Genomic DNA, 15771 nt, shown 5'->3' on the forward strand with positions numbered 1-15771 from the left:
TTACAGATAATCAAATACTGTAATAATGCCATGTTTAATGAAATCTGGAGGTAGGGTTAGTATCAAACTGTTAAGACACCATCTCCTGATTTGGGGTGGTAGTTTTAGGTTAAAGTCTGATATCTGGAATAGACAAAGCTTTTTTTATAATTTATTTATTTATTTATTTTATTTATTTTACATGTATTTACCAGGATAGTCCGACTGGATACATGTCCATTTTCAGCGGAGGCCCTGGGAGAAAAGCTCCAAATAGACAAACTTACATAGATTACACAAGAAGTTAGATAACATTAGAAAATATAAAACAAAGTGATTATGTACAATGGTTTAATAGTATTCCCTAGTAGGGACTCACAATTCTCATGGACAGACACAATTAAAAGCAAGAGACACCAGATTGGATCTAGAGCTTTGTGACGTAGTTGCATGTTATGATATTTACAGATTATACTTTCAGTTTATAAATTAATCAGGGTTGGTACATGGGCAAAGCCAGTTCACTTTGAGATACTGTTTGAGGTTTTTTTTGAAGAGACATTTGGAGTATTGTAGGGTTATATAGTTTGGCAACAAATTCCAGGTTTTGCCAACAAAGTTGGCAAACAGGGATTCACCAGCAGAGTTATTAGCTTTGTGAGTTTGGACCAGTAGTTTGTTGGCTGACCGTAGGGATCTCAGGTTGCTATGTGGCTTAATAATATTTATAAGTGAGGGGGTATCCTCAGGGTGGTACAGAATTTTGTGTGCTATTAAGAGCTGATTGAATTGAATTAAGCTGGGCAGTTCTAGCCACTCTAGTTGTTTTAGGTTCTGGCAGTGGTGGGTTCTATAGGTGGAGCCAGTGGCGAATCTGGCAGTATGGTTGTAGCTATAGGACAGCTTACCTAGTTCGGATTTGTTGAGGTTTGAGAGTACAGGCAAGGCATATAAAAGAGTAAAGAGTAGGTGTGATCGGGCGATTGCAGTCCTAGCCAGTGGGGTTAAAAATGTCTTGTTTCTATACAGTGATCCAAGCTTCTTATTGATGGTCTGTATGGTTTTGTTGACCTGTAGGTCAAATTTGAGATTATTGTCTATGATAACACCTAGAAGTTTGGTGTGTTGATCTGGGGAGATAGTGGTACCATTGTTAGATGTGACAGAGAATGAAAGTCTGGCAGATCTACTAGTGGGGGTGAAGAGTAGAAGTTTAGTTTTATTGGGGTCAGCAGTAGGTGTTGGTTGGCAAGCCAGTTCTCAATAGTGTTAAATGTATTTTGGTTTAGGATTTGCAGTTCAGATGGGGAAGTGGCTGAGCAGATCAGAGTGGAATCATCTGCTTATTAAATACATGTAGCTGTAGGGATAGCAGTGTGAAGGTTGTTGATAAAAAATAGAGTTGAGTAGTGGAACTAGTTTGGATCCTTGAGGGACACCAAGTGTGAGAGGTAGCTGGCTGGAGAGTTTGCCCTGCCATAGTGTTGGCTACCAGTCAGGTAGGACTGGAACCACTGGATTGCGTGCTTATTGAGGGAAATAGATTTTAGAGAAAGAATGAGAAGTTCATGGTTGACCATGTCAAAGGCTTTTGATAGGTCAAGAAAGATGGTGGAGGATAGCCTATTGTCATTCCTGTTTTGGTTTATGGGATTAGTAAAGGAAAGGAGGGTTGAGGTGATGCTGTGATATGGCCTGAAACCATGCTGGGAGTTAGATAGTAAGTTATTCTGTGTAAGGTATTGCATTAGTTGCTTGTGTACACATTTCTCCATTTTTTTGGCTAGTGGGGAAAGAATGGCAATGGGGCTGTATTTGGATATGTCTGTAGAACTGCCACCTTTATGGAGTGGGATAACGTGGGATATTTTCCAGAGGGAGGGGATAGCGCTTTCGGATAAGGTTCTGTTGATAAGGATAGATATGGGATATGCAGTGGCATCTGCAGCTATTTGTAGTTACTCTGCAGGGAGGAGGTCAGCAGCGAGGGTGGTAGGTTTTAGTTTTTTTTATAGATGTTTTGATAAAACTAATGGATATCAGTTGGAGGCTGAATTGGGGGTGATTAGTGGGTAGATTAGGGGTGTGGTTTAAGTTTGTGGGGGTTAGTTGATTTGCTAGGGATTGGATTGTTTCAGTGAAAATGTTATTTTAAGTGCCAGCTATGGTCTCTGGGGAATTATGGGTGTGGTTAGCCGGGGGTGGGGTGGTAGAATGACCTGGATGAAGTAGTTGATTTAAGCCTGCCCAGAACTTTTGAGGGTTGTTTTGGTGTTTTTGTAGGATATTTTGGTAGAAGCTTTTTTATCTAGTAAAATAGATTTTTTTTGTATAATTCCTGAGTTGACAATATTTTAGATGGTCAAGTGGGGCTTTAGTTGTTCTTCAGCTGGCCCAGGCTCTGTTTCTAGTTTTGATTTTAGATTTGGTATCTTTTGTGAGCCATGGTGCTGTGTTTGATCTAGATTTTATTGTACGTGCTGGAGCATGGGAATCAAGGATACGTAGGAATTTAGTGTTAAAGTGAGATATAGCCTCTTCTAATGGTAGATTTTTTAGTTTTGACCAGTCAACTGCTTTTAATTCATTTAGGAATATAGCAGTGTCAAAGTTTTTCCTGTTTCTAAGTGTTTTATATTTGGTTTGGTGAGGGTTTCCTGCCTTATGTTTTATGATATAGGTTAGTAAATAGTCGCTAAGGTCATCAGGGAGAGTGCCAGCTGTGTACAGTTGGGGTTGGTTATTAACTAGGATCCAGTCTAAGATACTTTCCCTGTTGGTCGGTTTGTTTATCCTAGTGGGAGAGGTTATGGTCTGTTTAAACCCAGATGAGTTTATAGGGGTGAGGGGGGGTTCAGAGGATTAGGGGTGGCAGTCGGTATTGAAGTCACCAAGAACTATGGTTTCTTGAGGATAGGTAGTGGACAACCAGTATAGGATATCCTCTAGGGTATTCAGGTTGTTGCCTGGCGGAATGTAAGCACAGATGATGTTTAAGCATTTTTTCTAGTTAATCTGGAGTTTGGTTATGAGGAGTTCTGCATTATTGAATTGGGGTGGTTGAATGGTGTCTCTATTAACAGAGTATTTTTGTAAAGGACTGCTATCCCACCTCCTTTCCTTGTAGTGCAGTCTAACCAGTGAATATTATATCCTGGAGGTAGTATCTCATTGTCAGTAGTACTGGGTTTTAGCCAGGCTTCCATAAGACACAATGTCTGGGGAGTGGGTTGCTAGCAGGGTGTGTAGGTTGGGAATTTTATTGTTAATACTTCTACTATTTAGGTGAAATGCTAGGAGGGAACTAGTGGCAGTAGAAAGGGGTAGCTTGACTGTGGGGGTTGTGGTAGGGGAGTTAAAGTTATTGGGTGTGGGTGGGCCAGGGTTGGGATGGATGTCCCCATGTGTTATAAGGTTATAGTGACAGGATACTCTAAGCTTTAGGAGTTTGTTTATAAGTTTTATATAGTCTTTGTCTTTAGGATTATGTTTTGTGGCTTTACAGGGGTGATATTTTGTTGAGGGTGGTAGGTTCGGTGTGCTGGGGATGGTAAAATGTTTGGTGTTATGTATGAAGTTGTGGGTGGCTGTTTGACCATTTGGGTACTGAATACCATGGTCAAGTTTTTGTTCATAGGCAGTAAGATGGTAAAATAGAAATAGTATAGGCAGTAGGGTAATTAGTATTTTTTACTTGTTTGCATTTTGTTAGGGGGGCAGGCCAATTTTGATGGTTGAGTGTGCTAACAGGGTGTGGAAGAATGGAAGAGAAGGTAATGGGTTAAGGGGGGAGGGCTGTTCAGTCATGTATGAGGCGCTGATTGGTACTTAGCATGAGGGGAGTGGCTAAATTTTGTTTAAATGTAGCACTAGTGGGGGCGGGTGGGAATTGAGGGCAGGGAGAGGAGCGGAGCAAGCCCAAGTGCAGTGAGGGCGAGCAGAGTGGGGCTAACACTGACTCCAAGTATTTCCTTAGGTTTTTGGTATGTATGGTTGTATGTTTGCTATATTTTTAATTTGTTTTTTTGCACCAGTTTATAGACTATGTTTAAGCTGTATTTTATACACTTGCAGGTTAATTTTATAGCTGCAGGGCATAATTTTCAGGGCTATGTGAGGGAGAGCAGAGTGAAATTACTGTGTTCAGGATATTATTTTAGGTGTAAGAAAGAAGATACTGGGGGCAAACTAGCTAATTTTAACAATATGGAGGGAGCCAAATTAATGTGGGGGACAGCCTAAAAGGCGCCTTTAGACCCAGGTCAGCAGTATACAGTACTTGCTTTAAATTCAAATCTATGTTCTGTTTTTAAACACAGACAGCAACTTTAACTGTACAATTTGGTGGAACTTTTTTAGCATTAGGAGCCTTATTTAAGGGTTGGGAAGTTTGGAGCTGTTGACCCAGTATGGCTGAATTAAACAGTTTAAGCAGAAAGACTTTAGAAAAAGTAGTAACCTTAGTTACATTTGTTATTGAGGGTAGACCAGTGTGGTTGTCCATTTTATTTTTCTTTTTAAAAAAAATTCCCAACTGGATGCATACCTTCTAACTGTGTGAGCCCTTCAGGGTGGGAACCGTGAGAAGAGATAATATCTAATAATAGATATTTAGTGTTAGTTCATCAGCAGAAATAGAACTATAGCAAACAAATGATTGAACAGTGTTTCATGCTATGTATAACGCAGCGACTGAGAGAAAAAGCATAATCCTTACATTAATAGTACACTGCACTGCCCTAAGAAACAGTTTCAAGTATTTGGTAGCTAAATAGAACAAGTAAGCAGGATATAGCATGTATAAGACGAAACGCTATTCAGGGTCACAATATTCTGCATATAGCATCTTATATCTTTAGCCTGAAAGTAAAGCTCACATGCTACTACCATTAATGTAGGCTGTTTGTACAGAGTCTAGGATTTAAGAAGTAGACTAAATACTGCAACAAAAGTTGCACTGATCCACTTCAGTTTAGCAGCAACAAGAAAGCACAAAATCAGTTGCCCATTGCATTCAAGAAAGTTACACTGATCCACCAACAATCACTTCAGTTTAGCAGCAGCAAGAAAGCACAAAAGCAGTTACCCAAACCATTCGTCAGCCTCATGTATTAATGCACTTTTATACATCAGAGTCAGCATAACATTTCTCGTATTAAATCTGCAGTTGTATTTAATCAGAGTCAGTAACACAATTACATACCAAGTTTACAGCAGGACAGCTGTCTGGGTCAGGAGCACTGGGGAGTTTGAAAAATGGAGGTTAATTGAGGTGGGTATGTAACCTTGGATTGTTAGCAAGACAGGGGGAGGGGTACATGCAAGAGGCTAACCACACCAGAGGAATCCTCAGAGCCTGTGATTAAAGTAAGAGGCTTTTTTTCTTGCTTTTGTACTTGCTTTAAATTCTAATTTATGTTCTGTTTTTAAACACAGACAGCAACAGTAAGAGGCTTGGTTGTATGTTTGGCTGTATATAACAACTGTATTAAATCACAGTGGAAAGAATAACATAGGTACGCATACATTAGTAGAAAAAAAACAGACCATACTGATATTTCCCAATACTGCGGTGGTGGTGCTGCGGTAGCATTGTCGCCTCGTAGTAAGACGTCCTGTTCGATTCTCAGCTAGAGCGTCTTCTGTGTGGAGACATGCGTGAATGGGCGTACCTTCGTTGATGGTTGTGCATCAGGGCTGGCAACTCGGCACGTGAAAATCCACTGCCAGTCATTAGCAGACTGGAGTTCTGCTGTGGCGTCCCCTAACTGGGAAATGCCGAAAGACACAACAACAACTGATATTTCCCATTATTTTCATGCAGTAGACGTGTGTGTTTTTTCTTTTAACAAATATCATTCACTCCAATGTTAAATAAATTGCCCAATTCCTGCAATTTCATAAAACCCATTCCTCCACCTGGAGACTATTCTACATGTTTTATTTCCACAAATTCCATTTATTTTATTTAATTTGCTTCCTCCCTTTTCTAAAGAGTCTGCCTCCAGTTCTTTTATGTCCTTTACAATATTCAGTACTTCAGTTAAAGCTGGTTTTGATTTTGATATCCATTTTTTAGCTATTGCTTTTTTGGTAGCCAATAACTTTAAACTTAGTAGCAGTTTTCTATGTCTAGGCGATTCTGATTGTGTGTGCCAGGTCAAAAGAATAATTTCCATTGTTAGAACCATTTGATTTCCCAACATTTTTGGCAAAGTGCTCTGTAGTGAATTTTTAAAGTCTTCCTATCATTACACTCCCAAAATACATGGATCTGATTACCTTTTTCTCTGCAACCACACCTTCATTATTTGCTATGTACATGAGAAAAAAAAATTATCTGAAGTCTGCCTAAGGCATATTTGGGAGCCATACAGATGTCCTCCCATTGATCTTTGGTAAATTTCCTTTCGAGTCTCCTCTCAGTCTTTTCTGACCTCCAAGTGATTCCTAACAGCTATCATGCAGTATACCTGTTATCCGTTTTAACAGGGGCATCTACTCCAGTCTCAACTAAAAAGTCTACCAGAGCTAGTTTTTCACTTAGCACTGCCTTATCCATTTCTCTTTGATTATTTTTATTAAACTCTGGCTTAGAAGGCAGTCTCTAACCTGCAGTCAAAACTTCTGATTGGCTTCACCCTACTATATTTCCTTTCCCTCTTTACTTATTTGCTCCCAGTATCGTGTTGCCTTTGTTGATTTTCTTAAGTAAATTCCAGTCCCTTTTATTTTATAAATCCCTATTTTTAGTCATCCATATAGGCAATCTCCTTTCAACAGTCAGATGTTAACTTAGTTATTAGAATACTTTTTTCTGCTTCATGACTATAATATCATGTATGGTTGTAATTTGCCATAGCAACTTGCATAAAAAAGCCTATTCTGTCCTTATTTATTGAACACCCCCATTTCATCATCATCCCATTCCACTTTGATTGATAACCTTGTGCTTGTGTTATGTATGTGAGCCTCAGCTGTGTAGTTTTAAAATACCTCTTCGTATCAGGTAATTGTAAACCACCTTGTTCTATGGAGAGAATCAACATGTCTCACTTTGCTTTTCTTCTTTTTTTAAACTCCTTTATTGAATTATCACTTGTGATTTAGGCAAATTTACATTGTATAAAAGAAATCAAACTGTATTAACAAGTTCACATCTACAAACATTATTCTTCACAAATATTATTATATATCATAGAAACTAAGCGACATTACATAAATTATTCAATTCCTGCCATTTTTTTAAAACAAGAAACATCTTTATTAAACCATCACTTACGACATAGGCAATCATACATTTATATAAATGAAAGCAGTCCACACTGACACAATCCTAGTTGCAAGTATTTTACATCATAACCATACTCCCAGTTGCAAACAGTGTACATCACTTATAATCTGCCAGTTATTTTCAGTCAAACATTACATAGCTCATTTAAGTCCTGCCTTGTTTTAAACCTCATTCCTCCCCTGTATGTATTGTTCCCGCAATTCCCATTTTTTTCCTACGTAGTTTGCTTCTACCCTTTTCTAAAGATTAAATTCCAGTTGTTTTATCTCTGTTACTATAGTCACTACTTCCAGTATAGTTGATTTAGATTATAGACAATAGGCAAGAGGTAGCTAGAATTTACTGGAAAAAAACTGGAAAAGGAACCAAGGTACTGGGAGCAAATAACTATAGAGGGGAAGATGATGGAATGGGAGGACACTAATAATTTGTTTGGAATGCAGGTTAGAGATTGCCTTCCCTATCAAGGATTGATATTGGAGTATAGGCAAAAAGAAAGAAATAGAGGGTTCCTAGACAAAGGACTGGTAGAGGCTGTAGTAGAATCTAGAACAGACGCTGCCATTAAAAAAAGGAATAATTAGTAGAGCATATATAATATTGCATAATAAGTATAAGAATCAATCAGAGGAAGTTAGAAAGGATTTGGAAGAGTGATTAGATAAGTAATTAGCAAAGAAACAATGGGAGGATATATGTGTCTCCCAAATGTGCAACAAAGTCTAGAAGATTTAGGATTTTTGCTAGGAAATGTTTACATAGATGTTTTATACCCCAAGTAGATTCCAGAAATTTTTTCCTGATATAGACAGTAAATGTTGGAGGTATGATAGGGAAGAAAGAGATAATTGAGAACATATTTTATGGGAGTCCAGTTAGTTGGTGGACTTTAAGGATTCCCTCCAGGATGCAGTGTCGGAGATGCTGGGTGGGCAGATTAGTGTGATGATTATGTTTGTGAGCTATACAGAATTGGAATTGCCTAGACATGGTAAGGCCTTCCTGTGTCTAATTATGGTGGCTGCCAAAAAGGCAATTACTAGAAAATGGAAATCAAAATCTAAACCACCTTTACTCTTCTTTTCTTCTCCTCACAAATGAATTCCTTTAAGACTTTGTTTATTATCCACAACTTGTCCTGTGGTTGATAAAAATATGCCTGACTTGTATATTAAATTATAGAGACTCAAAACAGTTTCACCACTTGTATGTTACTATCCATATCCATAATCAAGAGCTTCCTCTCTCACCATTTGTATTATCTGTTGATTAGACTTTTCCTTAGCTGCCATAACAGAATCCTTTTTAATCCATACTTCATCTTATTATCCCCCATAAATATTGGTAATGCTAAACTAATTCATGTGTGAGTACATAGTGTTCTGCTATAGCCTTTGTTTTATCTTCATTAAGTTTATATCCTGAAAAGACTTGAAACTGTCTCAAAATGTTCTGCAACACAGAATGTCATTTTTCTGAACTTTAGAAGTACAAAATAATGTTATCTACAAATAAAGCAATTTTTCTTAATCACCATATATATCATTGAATTTGTTAGTTCTTTACTGTCTGTGGCAGTGGTAATATAAATCCAATAAGAAAAGGGAAGAGGGTGCCTCTACATTGTTCTTCTGTTGCAGTGCAGCTTGTTGGAGAGGAACCCTCCCATTTTCATTTCTGCATCTAACCTTTCATATATCCTTCTGAGTAACCATATTATTCAATCAAGGAATACAAATGCTACCATTGCCCTGTTCATAAAATCCTAGCTGACTTTATGAAATGCTTTTTCTGCATCGTGGCCCACATTCAGTAGTAGCATTTTCTTACTTACTGTTTCCCTCTGGATCATCATTGTTACTATTAATGTTGTTGTCAAATGTTTGCCTCTGCTCCTCAAAATGACCCTGACATTTGTTTCTGTCTTTAAAATGCTGTTAAACAAATCCTTTCAAATCTTTATCACCTTCTTCCCTCACATCTTTCAAATGTGCATAGAAATTCCATCTGTTTTTAGAGCCTTTCCTGTTGATTGAAGTCATACCATTGCTTATACATTGTGCAGTATGGAATGATTTTCTCACTACCATAGACACATGATGGTCAAAGGCCAGGATCCTGCTTACATGCATTTCCAAATTCTTGACCACCATGTCTACTCTTACAGTTGTATTATCAATGTGGTAATTTCCAGGGGTAGCTGTCTTCCCAGAAGAACAGTATAATGCATTGCTTTGCACTGAGTTTTAGACCATGGTTCAGGCACAATTTATTTGTCTGTATCAGGATTTCTTGAAGGGTATTTATGTATTTAAGGGATTCGATAACTGCGCTTTGTTTCCAGTCAAATGCAACCTTAGTCAGTCACAGGCCCTTGACTTCTGAGAAGTAGATGTCAATAAGGGGAGGTTGCAACACTCAGCTCTGAGGGCTCCACTAGTAACTGGTCTCTTTATGGAGGTAGCTTCTCCCACCTTAACTGCTTGGGTACTATCTGTCAGTCAACTAGATGTCCCTCTGGTTTTGTATGGGTTTATTCCAAATGTAGTGAGTTTATCTACAATGCTCGTGTGAGTTATATATGTCTTGGCCAAGTTGTAGTAGGAAGTGTGCAGTGCTTTGCTCTTGTCCATGACTTTTGTGGCCTTCTTGGTTGAATAGACATGACTTGTCCTTGATGAAATCAAAATGGGTTGAATCCAATTTCTCTAGGTTTCTTATGTCATTATTTATTATTTTCATGATGATTCTTTCCATGTCATTGCATATGAGACTAGTTACACTTATGGGTCTGTAGTTACCTGGATCTGTAGGTGGCCCACCCTTGTACAGAGTGATAGTTAAATTCCTCCATTTGCTTTGCATGATGTCTGACTAGAGGCTGTGGTTAAATAATGATTTTAGTGGGCCTGATAGGTCATGTTTCATGCTATTTATGATGCAACCTTGGATATTACCAGTGCCCATTGATGTAGTGTTCTTGGCTTTAGATCGTGCATTGAGGGCCTCTTCCCTAGTGATAGCATAATTCTCCTCCCCTGGTAATTGTGCCCTACTACCACAAATCTACCATTATTGTCTTTTTCCCCTATTCTTTTACAATTGGAGCCCCTCTAGCAATCAGTGTTATTACTCACCGTTTCTTTTCTCCCTGATTTTCTGCTCAGTGTACATCATGACATTCTTTTTTGTCAAATTTGCATGCTCCTTTATATTTAGATGTGTCCTCTACAACATTACTATCTGAGCTCTACATTTATTAATATAATTGCATATTCTTAGATTTTCTCTATACCTGTAAGGTCTTTTACATTCCATGATAATATGGATGGTGTAGCCATTATGATAGAAAAATATTACAACTGTTATACATGACAGTTCTTTTGAAAGTGTATACCCAGCTTTTGCCTTACACATATTCACTGTTTTGCAGGCTGTCTTATGTAGATGCTTCTCATCTCTATTCAAATCTGTATCACATTTTCAAGACATTTTTTCTTCAAAAAAACTTCAAACAAAAAACAATGTACATTTTCAGAACCTCCATCACATTTTTAACTTAGAACAAACACACACAGCTGTGTACATTCTCAACAAATGAAGTTTATTCCTCCAGATAGGAGCAGTTAGCCCAAATCAATGGTTATACTCACAGGCATTATCTAATCAAAAATTAAGGTTATACATGCTAAATTGCATGGTACAACCTGTGTTCCCAAATACACTGTTTACTATTTGTTATTTTCTTATCTCTAGTTCCCTTAGACTAGACATAGCTTTGTTAATAGCACTTATCTTCCTTAGATGGTGTAATATTTGTACCATTGCAATTGTCCCCATGTCCCAGAAGAGAAATGTTGGCTTTTTGGGATAATGTTATATCAGCTTCATAAACTTTGTGATGCATTTACTCACTGTAGCTCATGCATCATTTAGAAAGGATATCATATGCTTTTGAGAAAGTGGAAAAAATAAATGACACTATAAAATAAATTACAAAAAATGAGATAAGAAATTAAGAACACCTGTCCAGAATGTTAATGATTTAAGATCCTAGCAAGCTTTATCCTGTAGTTCTAGGTTTTATTCACTGAGTTACTATTCACATATTGTGACTCTGAATGTAACAGTTTACAGTACCAGTGCTCCTGGTTTAACCTTAAAAAGAGGAGTTGTGTACTGACCTTCTCCAAGTAACATACTGGCAGTAAAATAAGTAATAAATGATCATACTAATGATTAATAATTTAGTTCAGACATTTACTGTAATATTCATTACTGAATTAATGTTTTATGTAATATAGTTATTACATTTATTCTGCTTGATTAAAAATAATAATATTTTTGTTTGTGTAGGCTCTTGTAAACCAGGTTGTAGCAACTGTTCATAACCGTTTTCTTAAGGAGTTACCTGCTGGAATGACTGTCTGTGGAGTTTTCACAAGAGATTATCGATATGAAGCATTAAACTGCCAGGTATGTTTTTCTGTTTTACATATACTGTCTGGCATGCCATCTCACCATCTGATGAAAGGCAAATTGTATAGATAGGCAGACAGACAGATATGCAATAGATGTCTGTAAATTAATTTAACATGCATTTCTGCTTGTGAATTCAATTAACTTCATAACTGGAATTGACACTAATCAGGTTGGAAAGGTCTTTGGAAATTGGATGAGAAATAGATTTCTATATACTCTATTTTTGTGTATTTTACTGGTGCAGCAGGGAGAACCATAATAATGTATTATAATTGTAAAAAAAACTGTCCAACATAAAAGTTGGTCTCATGGCACATTAGGATTAAGTCCTGCCATTGACCCAGATATCCTTGGATCGACGGGTCACCTAGGTAGTAGTCAGTCTGAAAAGGGAGGGCTCATATCTCAGCACCAGAATTAGGGACAAAACCAAAATAGTTAGGGACTCATGCCTCAATCAGGGACACAATTTATTTATTAGTACCAATGATTTAGAAAGTTGACAAAGCAAGAGTATATAAATTAACATGTATTTTGTGAAGTACGTCAGTACCCACAATGAATGTCATTTATGGTGACTATATCCTTGTCATCTTTTTTTTCTCAAAATATCACTGATTTTATGAGGGATTGAGCAAAATGTATGTGTCAAAATCATCTAAACGTATATACCCATCCTGGTCTAACCTGCTGCTATGCACATGCAACATGTGTGCCAAGGGCATTTTTTATTAATTTTTTATTTGTTTACCAGGATAGTGCAAAGGATCAGCAAAGCCCCTTTGCCACTGAGGCCTGGGGAAAAGAGCTCCAGTACAAAACAAAGAATTACAAATAGATACAGTAGTTGCAAAGAAAACATTGAAGGGATGCACATATATTATACAGACAGATTTGTGAATTAATAAGAGTAGCATAATATTTAAGACATCATAAAATAGTGTTAAGATGAAGCAGGAAGTATAATGCATCAGAAAATGGAAAAATATAGAAGCAAATTCAGTATACTTAAGGTATGGTGAACTGACATAGCTAAACCAGATGAGGTGTAAAGAAGAAACCGCTTATTTTGTGATGAAAGAAAAAGATGTGAAGTTAGAGGAAAATAAATAGGGATGATAATAAAGCATATAAGAGAAAGGGGAGAGTGGTGATAAGTTAAGGGAAGTAGTCATATAGATAAAAAGTAGATAGAGGAATGTAAGTGAAGCTCAGGAAAGAGTTGAGGAAAGTGGTTCAGTTATGAAGAAGTTATTCTATTATGTGTTCCAAGGTACGATTAAATAAAAAATTAGCTGTTGCAATTAGGTAATTTTGATAAAATAAATAGAAACATTGTCAAAAAAATTGGAAATAAGACACAAACTAATATATAGTTAAGAACTTTCATTTGTTTTAATAGACTTTTTCAGAACAAGATAGAATAAATTAGAATGAGCATTATATACAACAACAATAATTGCTAGACCAATGAAAATGAACTCTGCCTTAGAAATACAAGAACTTAAGTGGCAGATTGCTTTAAGAGCAGACCAGCCACCTGGATTAAATGGAATGGATACTGAATTTGCAGATAAAGACCGGCAGTCAATGTTTACATTACCCAGGAGGATAATTTCATATGTAGTTTTATCTACTATTGAGGATAGTATGTTTTCAAGTATTGAAATGTTCTGTCCTGGAGGATATATAGCACAGCAATGCATATGTTCTTGGCTGCATTAAGTTTTAGGAATGAGATTAGGATTTCTTATTTTCCAAATTTTGGGATTGTGCCTGTATAGGGAGTTACTGTATGCATATTTGAGAAGATTATAGCTAGTCCTCCTGAGTTTTTATGTGATCTGTTGAGGCTAATAACATTATAACCAGGGGGTGGTAATTCAGCATCTTTTATTTCAGGTTTTAGCCATGTTGTTTGATTGATATCTTGGATGTGTTTGAGTCATCTAGGCATGAAAATGTGATTTTGTTGCATATGCTTCTAAGGTTTAGAGTAATTATTGTTAAACTTTTAGGGTGTATTCTTTGGTTTGGGGCCTGGGTTGGGGTGGGTGTCAGGGGTTCCTATTACATCATCGAAGACACAAAATTTCGAATTCATCTTTACCAAACTGACAAGAGCGAAAATGCAAAACATTGAAAGGGCATATAAGCGATTTCTTTCCCTGGGAAAGAAATTGCTTAGCCCAATAACAAAAACACATCACTACAAACTAAACAAAGTCGGAGGCTTCGCCCCCCACACCCCCCAATGTGCCAGGAAACAATCGGTCTGTAAAGTTGTGGGGAGACAGAAGATAAGACAAGTCCTGATAATTTTAAAGGCAGTAACACAAGCTGCTAGATTACTGTTGACATACTCCTAAGTTAACTACGATAGGCAGTATTGCAGTGAGTTTGGCTTGAAGTGAGGCTGTAGTAACTGGAGAACAACTGTGTTGAGGGAAGGGCTATTCAGGTACTTGTAGTAGTAAGGCGTTAATTTATCTAAGTGGAAATCAATTATTATTCCATTTTTTAGAGATGAGATTAGAATACAGATTGTTACCAATAATGCTGTTTGATTTAAATATAGTAAGAAATTATTTGTCTGAAGAGCAAAGGTTGTGCTTGGGAGGTAAGGCTGAACAATATATTTTTTTCTTTGGGGAATTCAGTTGTTTGTATGTTGCAAGTATTTGAGTATATGTTCTGTGCATGTGGTAATTCTTGCCTTGTGCCTGCAAAACACTGTCCAGATGACAGCATTCATGTCCGGGAACATGCACCATCCTGGGAAAAGGAACAGCAGTCCCTTGCATCTGCAAGCATGCATGTTTTTCTTTAGGAGAGGAATTAGGGCCAGAGAACAGAAAATCTGTCATGACTGCGTGGATGACAGCTACTCCATTACCAATTTTCAGCCTGGTGATGGGGAATAAATGAGCATGGACATGGTGGGGGCTAAATGGTTAACAAACAAGGGACAGAAAAAAGTACATAAAATGCGGCATATGTGGTTTTTCTGTCATTTGGTAATTAAAACTAGCATGAATATGCAAATGAAAATTATTTGAATTAATTTTATGCCGAACAGCTTTTGTGGTTGTGCTGTCTTCCTGTCCATATTTTTTCTTTAAAAGCTAATTATATTTATTTATTTTAAAATAATGGGATAATTAACAGTCTTTCTATTTTAGCCTATTTGCATAAAAAAATTACTTCTATAGGTAAAATAGTATTTCTTTTTAGATAACTGTATGGTGAGCATCGGTTCCACTCATACTACATACACTGCTGTAATCTCTTGTTTTAGAATTCTTTAAATTTGGGGAAAATTTGAATAATTTGACTTCATTGAGGTAACTGGTGGAAGCAAAAATGGGAACACTTACATTTGTGGGTATTGTTTAGTCAACAATTAAATTTCCCTGATTCTTTAAGTGGTTTTAGAATATCTTTGCTTCACCTCTTTGGCTGATCCTTTGTCATACATACTGTTATACTCTTTCTGAAGTTGGACATCACAGAGATAATGTAATTTTCTTTGCTTCTTGCCTTTTCTTTTTCTTTGAATTTATGCAGCCTTGGTGTTAGTATGTCTAAGTATGCACCATCAATGGTGATGTTGCTGTGGGAAGTTAATGTTTTTGGTGCAGTGTTTTGAGCCATGATGTAGTGAAACTCACATTTTCACAACATAGCCAGCCACCCAGCATGAAGGACAAAAAAATCACCCACAATGTCAGTAATACACTTTTCTGGGCTAATAACTGCTGACCGAACAGTGGTTTGATACTGCTGTGGTAACATAAATGTGAAAAAAAACAAGAAGCATGACTGATATTTAAACATACTAGGCTGCACTGTTTATAGCAAGGACTGTGAAGTTAAAATTGGATGAGGTATATAGAACAGTGTAATAAAAAGAATCGAAGCAAACTGCAAATATCAGCACAGTCTGTGTAGTGGTGCAGAACTCCATTCTCATGAAACAAAAAAGGATAAGAAAATGACATGTGATATGCTTACTC

General features: G+C 37.0%; 1 protein-coding gene across 1 annotated transcript in view; it reads left to right on the forward strand.

Annotated features, from left to right (window-relative positions):
• LOC122794924 (probable ATP-dependent RNA helicase DDX60) overlaps positions 1–15771 on the forward strand; it is a 3096781-nt gene that overhangs the window by 1385609 nt on the left and 1695401 nt on the right. The window contains exon 18 of the mRNA XM_044063517.1: positions 11630–11749. Coding sequence (XP_043919452.1) covers positions 11630–11749 — 120 coding nt within the window. The remainder of the gene's footprint in view (positions 1–11629; positions 11750–15771) is intronic.

Source organism: Protopterus annectens, chromosome 2.part1 (assembly GCF_019279795.1).
Source record: "Protopterus annectens isolate FY-2018-M chromosome 2.part1, PAN1.0, whole genome shotgun sequence".
NCBI lineage: Eukaryota > Metazoa > Chordata > Ceratodontiformes > Protopteridae > Protopterus > Protopterus annectens.